The 14317-nt window shown below is 57.4% G+C and overlaps 1 protein-coding gene across 3 annotated transcripts in view; it reads right to left on the bottom strand.

Moving 5' to 3' along the window:
* The window catches only part of KIF21B (kinesin family member 21B), a 47801-nt gene that overhangs the window by 28482 nt on the left and 5002 nt on the right, over window positions 1–14317 (bottom strand). For all 3 annotated transcript variants that reach the window (XM_045787706.2, XM_045787705.2, XM_045787707.2), the window contains exons 2-8: window positions 5470–5692; window positions 4976–5158; window positions 2986–3135; window positions 2768–2902; window positions 2196–2363; window positions 1739–1854; window positions 995–1190 (exon numbers count right to left, since the gene is read on the bottom strand). In XM_045787706.2, coding sequence (XP_045643662.2) covers window positions 995–1190; window positions 1739–1854; window positions 2196–2363; window positions 2768–2902; window positions 2986–3135; window positions 4976–5158; window positions 5470–5692 — 1171 coding nt within the window. The remainder of the gene's footprint in view (window positions 1–994; window positions 1191–1738; window positions 1855–2195; window positions 2364–2767; window positions 2903–2985; window positions 3136–4975; window positions 5159–5469; window positions 5693–14317) is intronic.

The raw sequence follows: 14317 nt of genomic DNA, 5'->3' as shown, positions 1-14317 counted from the left end.
CAGGGCTCTCATTGACAACCAGAAAGTCCAAATTCTACAACCAGCCATTCCAGCCTCCCCCAATCTTGCCTTGACTTACCTACCTTTCCACTGCCTACCTTCCTATCACCATAAGTGCTAACCCAAGGGCCAAAACCCTAAGGGGCCCAGGCAGTTGGCATAAGTGAGTCTGAGTACAAGACAACAGGGAGTGGTGCAGACTGCAGTTAACAGAGTCACAGACCTAGTCTAAAAGGGTCAGCAACTAGGCCACTCCAGCCAATGTAGTGCTATATGTTGTTAGGTCTTCACCTTTTTTGGGAAAAACTGAAATTCCCTGATTTTCAGAAAGGCAACAAAGTTGCATTCTTTTAAAACAAAGGGAAAGCCAAACCCAAACCCAAATTTGTGTACCGGATTCACACGATGGGCTACCAGCAGCGATTGACCTTTGCCTTAGTCATATGGAATTAGACGCTTCCCGGCAGAAGCACCCATTTCCCCATCTCTGTGCCTGCGAGCGCGGCTTGTTTGCATCCTGGAATCCTGCTCCACTTGCTTCTGATGATATCTCTTTCTTTTTTTAAAATCGATATAACAGGCCCCCTCCTTCTTGAGGCCTTCCCTGACTGTGCACCTGAGTGAGGAGGGCCAGCTCTCTCTCCTCTGCCCTGCCCCAGGCACACTGGACTCATGTGGTCCCATCAATTATTCTTAGTCTGTACCACAGGCTAGGAGTCTCATCTGCTCCCACGCAGCACAGTCAGCGGGCATGAAACATGAGCCTCGGTCCTGGGCATCAGAGCTATGCAGCGGGACAGCTGAGTTCCCGCCTTTCTCTCCGGGTGCTAAAACCCCAGCGGCTCCGACCGTGCTCGATTCGCCCCCGGGAGCCCCTTAGTCATGGCTGGCACACAGCCAATACTCAGGAAGCGGAGGGGAGTGGCCGGGGAGGCGAGGGACGGGGGGAGGGAGGCCGAAGAACTAGAGCCCACCGTGCGCAGACTGTGCTCACCGCCTTGTACTCCATCAGCTCCATCTGCAGCCGAGCGATCTCGGCCCGCAGGGCGCTGATCTGCTGGCTCGTCTTGTCCTGGTTCACCACCACCTTGTTCTTGATGTTGCGGGCCCGATTGGCATATTTGAGTGTGTTGAGCGTCTCCATGAAGTCCCGGTCTGAGGGACTCACACAGGCAATCATGATGGTCTGGCTGGGGGGGTGCAGTAGGAGAGTGAGGTTCGAGGGGTCCCCGAAGGAGGACCGAGCCAAGTGAGGTTCGAGCCAAGTCCCTGGAAGCATTGCTCCAGGGCAGAGCTCCCGCTCCCAACCTATTCCCCTACTGCCTTAATGCCCTAAGGACCTGGCATTCACCAGAGCAGCACCTGGGACCTGGGGCTCTGGAACACCTAGCCACGGGGTTCCTTCCAACAGTAGCAACCCACAGTGAAGGCGGTTGGCCATGGGACATGTCACTGCCGGTCACAGATCTGTATTTCCTTAGTGGTTTCCATCCATTACCCTATTTGGGCTTTATCACTTCAAGACTATCTCTCCCTGCTGTGCAGACAAGGAAACTAAGTCTGACCATACTGGCTAAAGGTCATGCGCCATCTCAAGGCTCCTGTCTCCCAAGCCCACAGCCAGCAGTAGGAAGGCCTCCTCATCCACAAGGCCCTCGTGAATCAAACCCTCACATCAGGATTCTCCAGGAGGTTCCCGTCTCCCCTGCCCCTTCCCTGGATGTTGGCTGTAGGGTACCTGTTGCCCCCCAGCGAGTCCTGGAGGAGCCGAGTGAGCTTCGAGTCCCTGTAGGGCACGTGTACCACCTTCTTGCTCTGGTCCCCCAAGGCGCTGATCACGTTGCCCAAGGCCAGCTGTGGGAGACAGACCCTGGCACTTGAGAGGCACTCAGGGAGAGGGGGAGTGGGAACAAGACAGCCCCTGAGCCATCTGTACCTGCCTCGATGACCCAGCAGCCCTCAAGCTTCCTGAGAGGGTTTAGGTGCAGATATGATCATTTGGTGAAGTCAAGAAGTTGGGGGCAAGGGAGAGGGCAAAGGACCAAAGGCGTAACAGTAGTGATATATGGGTGCCCTGGCCAGCAGCCAGCAAGAGGCACAAGGAGGACGGGGCAGCCGTGGGCCTGGAGGGTCTGGAAAGGGTCTGAGACTGAGCTGTGCTGGCCCCTGGGGCTGGTGACCCGCCGAGTGCCTACCAGGCCGCAGTTGATGGAGATGCCCTCCTTGGCCCGCTCGCCGGTGGCCCCGGTCCGCTTCAGCCGCTCTGAGCCGGCCAGGTCCACGAAATGAAACTTAGCAGTGAGTGTCTCATACTCACTGGTGGGAGCCGTGCCCTCAGGAAGCCCCGTCACCGCCTCATTCACCTGCAGCAGAAGTTAGCAGCTGACGCACCCGGGCCTGCCCCACCTCGTGGCTCCTCTGCTCTTGGCCCTCACCCTCAGGAATGCTGCCTGGGGGGGGGGATTGGGGGCTGAGAGGCAGGGCAGGCTGCACCGCCCTCTCCCCTTGCACGTGAGAGAATCTGCCGATGTACACAGTACTGGCACACATGATGCTCGTGCAAGCCTCACAACGATAGGGGTTGGGGTACCCCATTACAGGTGGGGGACTGAGGCTTAAGAAAAAAGAACAAGAAAAACCAACAAGTGGCCAAGGCAAGCCCCAACCCCCGATTTGCTAGCTTCAGCTCCATGGCTCCTTCCTCTTCTTGCCCTCCTGAGAAGCCCCTCCCACTGCACCAGCTCCTGGGCCTCCGTGGGTTCCTTACTGGGTCGGGCTGGGGGCACACTCGCATCTGGCACACGTGGATGGTGAAGATGGCGTGTGAGCGGGAGCTCTGCACATTCATCTGTGTGCTGGCCGTGGTGCGGGACAGGGCGCCCTGCTTCAGGCACTGGATCAGCTGCGGGGGGAGGCGCAAGTCAGGGCAGGAGACGGGCCGTGGAGCCGGCCCCCGCCTGCCCCGGACCTCCGGTGGGTGCTCACCTCCTCCTGGGAGGTGATGAGGCGGGAAGTGACGCCTGTGGTGTAGATGCCACCATTCCCATCCTCATGGATCTTGATGTTGGACCTGCGGTGGCGGGCGTCAGGGTCACGGGTGCTATCAAACAGGTCGAGGATCTCCTCGTTGTAGAGCTGTGTGGGGGCAGAAAGAGCTGCTGGGTGCACGTGGCACGTGGTCTGGGGCCCCGAGGGGCTTTCCCATGTTTATAAACCAGCTCTGTTTTGCAGATGTGGAAACTGAGGCTCTGGGAGGTGAACTTGCCAACCCTGGTCCACTCTGGGTTCTGGATTCCAGGATCTTTCTTCTAAACAGGAGTGGGGGGCAGCTGGGTCCTGGGCAGAACTATACTGAGGTTGTGCTTCCACTCCCCCAAGGAACCAGCATTCAGCAGCTTTCAGTCTTGTCAGGGGACTAAGGACCTAAAGGGGACAAGGGGACTCGGGTCTCAGATGCAGATGAAGAAGTTAGGACCATAAATCAGGCAGATCCTATTATGTTTGTTGCTAGGCTGGGAAAGGGGGTGGGGATGTGGTTTCGGATGAGGGAGGGGACAGGCAGAGCTCAGTAGAGACCGTGCCTTGATCCCGATGGTTCCTGGGGGCTGAGGTGAGGACAGCCTCCCAGTGGGGCAGTAATGTGGGCATGGAGAGCATGCCGCTGGGGCCCTGCATCCTGGGGAGAGCCTGGAGAGACCACTTGGGGAGGGAGGTGGCCTGACCAGGTCTCAGCCTTGGAGATTCCTGTGTTTGGAATCGCTGGCAGGGTAAGCTTCACCTGCTGCGATATTCCCCAGGCAGGGAGCCGGAGCTGGGGCGTGGGGAAAAGGGACCGGGCAGCTTGGTCAGTGGCCAGCAGAATCCTGTGGGGGAGGGGCGGGCTGCAGCCCTCCGACATCCGAGGCTTTGATGCCTCAAAGGGACAGAAATACTCCACAGGAAGGGGAAGGGGAAACGGAAGGGACTGGTGCAATGTGGGTGCCATGGTGTCTGTCTGTCTGTTGGGACAGGCACACCGGCATCATTTAACCCCTTGTGGTTCGCCCTTTGGCATGAGTTTTCTAGGAACTGCCCTACTCTTTGGGGATCCCCATGGAAACAGAATAGGGAAAAGAAGAAAACAAAGAGATGGAAAAGCTTATAGCGATACACAGCAGAACGCACACACACACACACACACACACACAGGCAGTCACTTTATCAGAAGCAAAGTCCAGGAGGACAATGAAAAACTCTCAAGCCTAAAATACAGGGTCCCCTAAGGGGAAAGCAGCCACTCTGAGGGCCCAGGAGGGAGTCATAACGGTGCAGTGGGCAGGGTGGGCCATGGAAGCCCTAGAGAGGGCTGGAGCCTCACCCCTCCCTCAGAGGACAACCTGGGTACAGTCAGAGCCCAGGACAGCCCCCTACCCAGCAAATGCCCCAGAGCCAGGGGGGTCAATGGGATGGGGTTTCACAAGTGGAGAACTGAAGCCACCTGGTTCAAGCTCCCAAAGAAGGACACTGTTCGAGTCAGGCACTCATGAGAAGCATCCAGAAACACCTGCTTTCTTAGACACCCTTCTGAGAGGCCCTTTGATAGGCCAAAGATTCCTTCCTCTACCTGCAAAGTTCCCAGATGCCCAAAGCCTGGTCTTGGCACACAGACATTCTCCCAGAAAGAGGCAGGACCAGTTACAAAGAAAAACTCCTTCTGGAGGACCTCCCCGCCCTGAGGTCAGAGAAGACTCAGAGGGAGGGTCCGTAAGGACCTCGGCCAGAGGGGATAGGGCAGGCTTCTCTGAGGCTGGGGAGCAACCTGCCGAGGCAAGAAGAATGGGCGGGAACCAGAGTTCTCATATGTGCCAGACACGTGTTTCCATGCCATTCTCCACAGCTCCCCTAGGCTCATTCCACTGTCCTGGGGGTAAGCCCAACCTCATGGTCTTGCTGTTCCCCAAATCTCCCTTCCACCCGCACTACGAGGCCACAGTACCTCCAGGAACTGAGCGCTGACTTTGAACTCAGGCCCAGCCACACCCTGCTCCTGCGCCCGCCGCTTGCGCTCAGCAATGCCCCCGAAGAGGTGTGCGATGGCCCTGGGAATGATGCCCTGCTCCTGCTCCGACGTCGCCGTGTCAAAGCCAGTGCCCATCGTGTATGTCTTCCCGGCCCCTGTCTGCATCAGCAAGGATGGAAGGACGGTGTGAGCACCCTCGGGGGGCCACCGGCAAGCCGGGGGCCTCAGACCCTTACTATGTACCTCCCAGCCCGGGTCACCCACCCCTCCTGGTTCCAAAGCCACACCCTGGGGGAGTCTCCTCAGAGTGACAGCCTCTCTGGAATAACTAGCAGTGAAACAGCATGCTGGGACAATAGACAAAACCACAGCGCCATCTCAACGGGTCTGAAGGGGGAGGGGACGCTCTCTCCCAGCAGCTGCAGAGACTAGGGTTGGAGGGGCCCGCTGTGGGAGGGGAGGCGGCTTACCTGCCCATAGGCCAGCACTGTGGCATTGTAGCCCTCGAAGCAGCCCTCGATGAGCTGGCTCACACAGGTCGAATAGATTTGTTCCTGCCAGGTGTCCAGGTCGAAGACAAAATCATAGGTGAAGGCCTTGTCCTTCCCCAGAAGGACCTGGGGCTCCCCAGGGGTAACAGAGGTGCAGATGTGACAGCCCTCAATCTTCTCCTTTGATAGCTGGGGCCGAATCCTGCCCAGAAAGGGGATAGCCCTGGGTCAGACCCGGCCGGCAGGGGACTGCCATGGCCCTCCTCGCTCATGCTGCCTGCCAAGCTTCCACTTCCCCAGGCCCCCTCCAGCCCCCACCAGCTTGAAGAGAAGGAAGGAAGCTTAGGAGCCTCCCCAGAGGACGAAGGCAACTTTTGTAACAATACAATAATAATAATAATAATAGTAAGAACAATATCTACTCCACCCAAACATTTATTGAGCAGTTGCTAACATTTACCAAGCACTCTATGCACGGGATCTGGGTTAAAAGTATTTTACATAAATGAATTCATGTATTCTTCACTATAAATCTGTAAGGTACATATTATTTGCCTAATTTTACAGATGAGAAAATGGAAGCTGACAGAGTTTAAGTGACTTGCCCAAGATTGTACCGTGGGGCACGACAGAACCAACCCCAGGTCTGACGTCAAAGCTCACACTCCTGGTTGAACGGAGAGCCCTAGAAATCAGTGTCCCACAGATCAGGAAGAGAAGACAGCTTGCCCCCTCTGGGAGGTAAGGCTCAGCACCAGGGTGGTGACAGGAGGGACAGGCCTGGCTGCCCCTCCCCCCCCCCCAAAAAAAACTGAATTAAAGAACAGACAACAGCTTCTGCCAAGGCCTGCAGGGGCTGCCAGTCCTCCAGCTGCAGAGCCCCCTCTCAGATGCCAGAGCCTGGAGGAACATTCTCAGGCACCAGTTCTGGTTCCTCTCCAGGAGCCAAGGGGGCCAGACCAAGCACATCCCCGCCAGACCAGGCCAAGCCAAAAGTCAGCTGAGAAAATGACCCTCTACAAGGGATCCCAGGCCGGCCACAGGAGGGGCCCCATCCCAACTCCTGCTGGGCTCCCTGACAAGAGGAAGAAAAGTGGCACCAGGGCTGAATGGGAGCCAACCATAGATAGGGCTATCACCATCCAGCCACCTCTTCTCCCTCTTCTAAGCAGCCATTGCCATGACGAGGTCCCCATGGCAACCAAGTGTGAGTCAGTGAGCATGCGCTGTAGGGACAGGCAGAAAAGCGCTTCCCAAATGCCTAAAGTAAAAGGGCGGTGGGGGTGGGTTAGGCGCTAATGCTCTTGGGCTCACACAAGCCAGCCCTATCAGCCAGGCACTCACAATGAGCTGCTTGTCAGGCTCCCTTTCCCAAAGCCAACATTTACCAAGAGAAGAAAAGAGTGAGAGGGCCAGGCCAGCATGCATCCAGAGCTGAGGGAGACCTAGCCACAGAGCCAGGGCCACCAAGTCGCCATCCTGTCCCTATCTGGAGCTGCCCCAGCTCCCAAGGCCCACTCAGAGCTTCAGGCCAGGGGAGGTACTCCCCGCAGCCTGTTGCCTGCACTTTGCTGCAAGAGGGCCCAAGGGGGGTAAGTCCCAGGGGAGCATATGGGGGGCGGTTAGCTGCACCAGGCCAAGTTCACACCATAGATGGTAGCCTGGGTTTTCTTCAGAAGTGTTTTCCCTTCAGTGTCAACGGGTCCTCACAGGTTAGTGGCTCTCCCCTCACTGAGGCTGACAGGAATGGAGGCTTACCACCTTCATCCACGCTATCCAGCTGTTCCAGTTCCAGTTGAAACTAGAACCCAGCCTCTCGGTGTCCCCCTGAACTGGTTTCTGACTGGGAAGGGAGCAGCTGATTCTTGCTCGTCCTCTCTAGAACCTGCAGACCAGAAACTTGACCCACCAGTGAGAGGTCTGGGCCAGCAGTTCTCCTACCTCGACCACTAATAGTGGCAACTGACACAAATTCGCACTCACTGCACCCGGGAGTGTCTAAGCACCGACGTATACCAACTCGTGATCCTGAAGAGAACACCTGCGGTGATACTACCCTGGTTTGTAGAGGAGGAAATGAGATGGTGCCCAGTCGGTCACAGATAGTAAGGGGCAGAGCGGCGCTGGAACAGTGTGCGTGTGCAGTGTGTGTGGGCTGCCTCCACTATTTCTACGCAGCCATGTCAGTAAGGGCAGGGCTCAGGCGGCCTGGGGGACAGAACGGCTCATACACACAGGGAGACAGCAGGCCCAGCTCCAGAAGAGGGGCGTGGCACTGCACGCAAGGCGCACTCTGGCCCTCAGAGCTGCCTCTGCCCCTGGGCCTGTGGGACCCAGGACCAAATACTTACAGCCCAGGGTGTCCAGGTGCCTCCCAGGTGAACCGAGGGTCTGGTCTGGGAAGCGTCCAGCTTTGCTGGCTAGCACCAACTCCGGAAGACACCCTCCCTACCATGTGGGCTGCTTGTGATAGGATTCCTGGATCCAATTCAAATACCATTTAATTACCCCAGGCAGATGGCAGTGCTGGTGATTGGAGGAAATCAAATCAGGATCCCTGGAGACAGTGGGAGCAGGGGAGGGGGAGCAGCAGCCCTGCCTGGCAGAGCCCATCAGTGCGAGGGACTGCTTCTCCTTCAATAACCAGCCCCAAGAACACGGCAGAGCACACCTGCCAGGTACAAGAGAACTGGCAGAAAAGCAGTCTGGGAAAGAGGTTGGAGAAGAGGGGCTCCAGAGTTTTAGGGTCTAAGAATTGTGAAGTCAGTCAGGCATTCACCCTGGGGCCCTTATCCTGGGATGTGAGGCCCAGCATATCTTGACGTGGGGGTCCTCTGTGGTCAGAGAGAGCCAGCCAGCCCCAGGCTGGCCCATCTGAAGCACCGGGGTGCTTTGCAGGGTACAGATGGGTGAGCAATGTTACCCAGAGCAAAAGGTACCAGCTGGGAGACAAAGGACATGGGCTCAGGAGTCACTAATTCCCAAAGCAACTGACCTGGACGAGGGAGAGTGTTAGTCCCAGGAATGGGACTTGATTGAGTAACTGGAGGTAGAGAATTAAGAAAAAGAAAATTAACATTTTATGTGTGTTTTCCATCTGCTAGCTGGGCCAGGCACCTGCCATGGACTACCTCACTTAAGTGATGCAATGAGCTTGCAATGGGATTTCAATGCCCATTTTCCAGAGAGGAAAGTTGAGGCTTGAAGTGGCTAAAGCACACACAAACAGTAAATACAGTGAAGGCGCTCTTCTGCTTCTCCAGCTACCTCCTGTCTGGGAAATTCTCCATCCGCAAATCAACACATAAGCTTTCTCCCACAGCACCACCATCAGAGCCACGGAGGCACTCTGGAAGGAATCCTGCTCTATCTGTTCATGTGTGCCCCAGACCAGGCACCAGGCTGGCCCTGCCTCAGGGTTTGCCATCCAGCAGGGGCAGACGTTATGTCCCAGATGTCCTGGGGCTCACTCCTCACCACACTCTGCCCAGCAGAGGATTCAAACCCGCACCCCACAGGTGGGAGACCAGAGGGCTGGGAGATAAAGTCCGGGGTCCTGGACAAGCCTCTGCCTGCGCCCCCTTCTTGTTCAGGAGCTGCTGCTTCCTCCCATGTCCTCAAGATGTTCCGTTCCCAGTGCTAACTTTCTAAGAACTCCAACACCTTCCCCTCCAGCAGCCTCCTCTCCTGGCCCCACCCTGGGTGAGGTCACTTCTGTGCACTGCCCTCAAAGCAGCAGTGGCCCTCAGCCAGCCCCGCCCCGCCCCAGATAAGGGGAAGGCTGAGGCTTCCCGTTACAGCAAGGTGGCGGGGATGGAAGCCGCTCCCAGCGCTGGTCCTTCGTGGGGACATGGGAGAGGGGTGAGGGATGGAAACCAGTTTCTAGGGTCTTGCAAGTAAACCACAGACCCCAGGAGCTGTAGACCAGATCCAGGACTAGGACGAGGTGAGGTATTTGCCGTAAGTGCAAAACTTAACCGGGTATGAAAAAAACTCAGTAATCAAGATAAATTATAATTTAATGCAATATTTGAAAAGCTCCAATCAGCAAACTATGGCCCCGCGGGCCAGCTGCGTTTTATCGGTAGCTTTGTGAGCCACACGTCCACTACCATTTCTGTCCAAGGACCTCCTGCATCTCACCCCAAGCCCCACGCCTGCAAAGCTACCCTCCACCCCTTCTCAAGGTCCGGGCGGGGAGGGAAGGGGGCGGGCCGGACAGCCCCGCGCAGAAAGGCTCCCGGAATCTCCCTGAACAGAGCCCGGTCTATTTGCCACTTGGCAACCCGCAGCCCGAGCGGCGGTGGGAGCAGGCGCGAGAGTGAGGAGAAAGGGCCCGGAGCTTTTCAGAGGCAGGATCTGGCACGGGCGCGTGGCCGCTGAGCTTCCTCTGCTCACAATTGAGCAGGAGCTGGTGTGATGTGGGGAGTTATTTTCAGAGCCCTCCCCCACCGCCGGAGAAGCGGGCACCCGGGCCGAAGGACGCGCAGGCGGCTCGGGCCCGGGCCCCCACCCGTCGGTGCCCCCGGCGGCGGCGGCGGTGGCGGGACAAAGGCCGCGAACCCGAGCCCGGCGCTGCGGGAAGAGCTGAGCTCAGCGCTTCCACAGCTCTTTGGGAAGCCGGGAGGACAGGGCGGAAGGGGAGGACAGAGCAGACGGGGAGGGGGCAGGCCCAGGGGGATGCTGAAGGACTGCCAAGGAGAACAACTCCCTCTGCGAAGGGTAACGTGCCCAGAGCCCCACACCCTACCCGCGCCTGGGGGGGGGGCGGGGTGCGAGGATGGGGCGAGCTCCCCTCACCCCGCCCGTTCCTCAGTGACATCACACAAAGCCAGCCAATCACTGCCCCCCAGGGGCTCCGCCCAGTGACCTTGGGCTCCTAAGGGTTGGCTCAGCCTCCTCAGGTGAAATGATCGCACCCAATCAGCCGGCTAGGGCCGCTCCCTGGGCTCTTAACTCGAGTTGCCCCGCAATTAGGAGCTCCTGGAGCTCTTAAGGTACAGCCCCAGGCTCTTCGTATTTGAAGAGTTTTGTCGCTGAGAGGTAACAAGCGGTGATATTAAAATAACTAACCGAGAACCATTCCAAAGTCCTAGAAAAGTCTTTACAACTATGATGTATGGTCTGTGATTCCTGACGCCTTCCTTTGCCAGCACCTCTTACATCTCTGCTTGCTCAACTTCCCCAGTTAGTAACTTCCCACACTTACCCAACAAGACAGCCTTTTTGCTAGACTCCGTACCTACGAGGCTTTGCACGCTAGATCATTACACAAATCATTTCATTCTAAGGTGGTGTTTTTGCTCTAATTTACAAACGAGAGTTCAGAGGAAATTAACGGGGCTCAAGGTCACATAGGTAATAGATAACAAGGTCTTCTAGGAAGACTACCTTTATAAGCCATCAGCCCCAAAGATTCAATCCAGGAGAGCTGGAGAGAGCTAGCATGCCTAGCTGACCACTTGTAATTTGCACTTTGGGGACTTCCAGGCTGGGAGACACCCTCTCACCAGGCTCTCCCTCAAAGGCTTTTCGAAGAACCAGGGACTTGGGCTGGAATCACCCCTCCGACAGCCAAAATAACCACCATGACCAGTCCCTTTGGAAGAAGCCCCAGGGGCTATAAGCCTATCTGCTCTTTTCTTCTACAGGACCCTTAATGCCTTTCTGGAATCCTGAAGAGGAGCCCCCAGAGGCTAGTGGAACAGCCCCAAGGAGAAACAGAGAAATGAGGAAGTTCATTCCCTGGTCTCTAGGTGCACTGCCCGCTGCCCGCAAGCCTGAGGTTGGCCAGATTTCATGACCTCCCTTCTGCCCAGCCCCAAGAGGTTTGCCGGGCTCCAACCAAGGGGCAGCAGGAGTGAACTAGAGCTGAGCTGTTGTGTGGAAGTTGGGGGGGGGGGGCACGGGCCACAGAGAGGAGCGCCATGACCTCTAGTCTGCCTGGCACACTGAGTCACTTAGCCATGCTGTGACCTGCCAGGGACCAGCTTTTCCTCATCAGTCACAGATCAGAGGGGAACTCAGCGACAGCAGGAGGGATTTAGATAAGCTAGCAAAAAGAACTTCCTGCCTGCAAGGATTGCTAAACTTGCTAAACCCCGGGAAAGGGGAGCTTGGGATTCTTTGGAATCTTTTTCTTCAGAAATCATGGTCACTGATACCACTCTGGCTTCTTCTGTACATTCTCCACACCAGTGCCTTGTCTGATCAGGAAAATACCTAACACGTTTTGAGAACCTATGTGTTGAGCTCATTTACATACACGAACACAAGTAATGGGTTATGACAGCCCTGGGGAGCAAGGGGCATTTGCCCCCTCTTACCGAGGCTTGGAAAGGTGAAATTTCACCAGCCGGAAGTCACACAATTTGTAATGGTGGCAGTGAAATGCAAGCCAAGCCCGCCCCCGCCCAATCCCGCTGCACCCACTGAGCAGCCCTGCACCAGGGCAGGAGAGGGGTTGGACTGGAGAAAAATGATCCCCTCAGAGAATCCTTGGACTGATCCTACCAGCAGCTGCCAGCAGCGCCACGAGCGCTCTGTTGGGAAAGCATTCTGCCCGTTTTGTAGAGTTAAGAGAGCCGAGGCCTAGAGCATGGAGAAGTAGGGAGCCAAGAACCCAGGAGGCTGCTTCCCTGCCAGAGGAAGGCAGCTCTCCCCGGCAGCAGAGAGAGGGCGTCTACACCCCCACTCTAATGAGCATCCTCTCCTCCTCCTCCCTGTGGCAGCCTGCCAGCTCTGGGGAAGGCGCTGGAAGCAAAATCCCTGCTCTCTCAGGGGAGTCTGGCTCCCAGACACCCGGGGCCTTTTAGCTGACTTAGCCCAGAGAAGGCATCTTCCCAGAGGGGCTGCTCCTCTCCAAAATAGAGTGGGGAGACCCAATTTGGGGTGCTGGCTCTTAGCTGCAGGGATACAGAGTGGGGAGCCACTAGAGCCCTGTGATAGCAAGAGGGTCTTGTCGCCCTGTCACTGGACCTTGTCCTGGCCTCTCGGACCCTCCCCCCAGCACAGTCCTCCTGACACTGCCCTCAGGGAAGAGACCCAGGCTGGCTCAGGACCCCCAAACAAGGAGGCTTTGTACTGTGGGGTCAAAAAGCATGGGTTTATGAGGCCCTAGCAGATCTGGTGAAATGGGTCTGTCAGCCCTCTGCGCTTGACTTCTGCCCCCAAACATGTTCCCAGGTGCACAAGGTGAGGGTGCAGACACTCGAAGACAACCTACAGGAAGCCTTCGGGTGTCGATTCAGGGCACCTGGGGTTCAGCACCCACTCCTTCCTCAGATGTCGTTGACCTTTCTCTTTCAGTGTATCCAAGTCGGGGCCACTAGCTTCTGAGTCACAACCAGGGACAAGCAGTCTGACAGGGGAGGGAACCGGGGGACAGTCTTGTTCGTGGCCCCTAGGGCATCCGGATGTCAGCTGTGCCCCGGGACACCCCCCTGAGAGGCTGAAACCCAGCACAGGAGGCAGCGGGCCTGGCAGAGTGGGGCGAGGGGTCAGCGGCTGGGGAGCTGAGATGCTAGGAGAAGCTGAGGGAGGGGGCCATCTAAGCTGAACAGATGTGCAGGCCTGGCTGTGAGCAGTAGCCAGGAGCTTCCTGATCCACCGCTCTGCCTCCTGTGGGCCTCACCCCTGTGCAGCAGGGGCCTGGGAAGAGGGGCGAGCCGGGCTCCAGGAAGCTCCGTTCAGCTGCACTCCAGAGTGGCTCTCCCGTCCCACTCCCTTCTCAGGGCATCTGGCAGGGGTTTCCCATGACCTCCCAGGAGACAGGGACTCTGCGGAGTGGGGGCTGAGCAGGGAGCGCCCAGAGCCCCGCGCGCTGTGGCGGCATGTGCATCATGTGGAATGGCATCATGTGGACGACAGCTCAGTGGGAACTGGGCCCTGGGGACGCTCCCCTGCTGAGGAATGCAGAGCAACAGGCGGCTGGCCTCCAAGCAGCTGGCTGTGGAGCGCAGGAGCCTCTCCCCCAGCACACTGGCCCTGGTCCTCGGTGGTCGGGCCTCAGTCCCCACTGCCAGGCTCTCCTCAATGCACTTAACTCCAGGGTCAGGCAGGACCGGCCAGCCTAGAGAAAGGACAAGTGGCCTCCACCGCTGCTCTGATGGTGGGCCTCCACCCCGCAAGGCAGAGGGATAGGGACTCAGGTATCTGGGGACAGGGGACCATGGCACTGCCTTCCTTCCACATCCCAGAGCAGCCAGAAATGAAAGAGGGAGTATTCCAGGGGTCAGAACACTGCCACCCACAGGCCCGCCCCCTGCCATGGGCTTCACAGCCCTTCCCACAGAGCTCCACCACCCCCAGCCCGTAGGGACAGAGGGGTAGCTCTCTGAGGCCAAGGCCGACAAGCCCCAGCCTGGCTCCCCTCCCAGGGCAGAGAAGCATTCTCTCCTCCCCAGCCCAGCGAGCTCTCGATACCCTCTCTAGCTTTCCTCAACAGGCTGCTATTTCTAGAGGGCAACATGAGAGGCGAGGAGACCCAGACACCCAGGGCTCTGCCCTGTGACTGCTGTGGGGACATGTAGGGGTAGCAAGAGGAGACTAGGCTGTCCCCAGAATTTCCTTTCCTGGAGAGTGGCAAGATGGAACTCAGGCAGGAAAATAAATTCCAGGGACGGTTACATGGGTCTAAGGATAGAGAGAAAGGGCAGGCTTCTCCCCAGTGGGAAGGGAAAAGCTCCCCAAACACAAGAGCAAACAGCATGGCTAAGGAGCTAGGACCATGGAGGGGCCAGGCAGCTCCATGCTAAGCAACCAGAAAAGGAAATTCAGACCCGTCCCCCCTCTGCATAGCACCGAACACCTTCCTAAGTACTTTTCC

The sequence above is a fragment of the Ursus americanus genome, chromosome 2 (assembly GCF_024610735.1).
Source record: "Ursus americanus isolate L20-20 chromosome 2, mUrsAme1.1.p, whole genome shotgun sequence".
Classification (NCBI taxonomy): domain Eukaryota; kingdom Metazoa; phylum Chordata; class Mammalia; order Carnivora; family Ursidae; genus Ursus; species Ursus americanus.
Note: the sequence above shows the minus strand (reverse complement) of the source record. Positions and strands in the feature narration are given on the sequence as shown.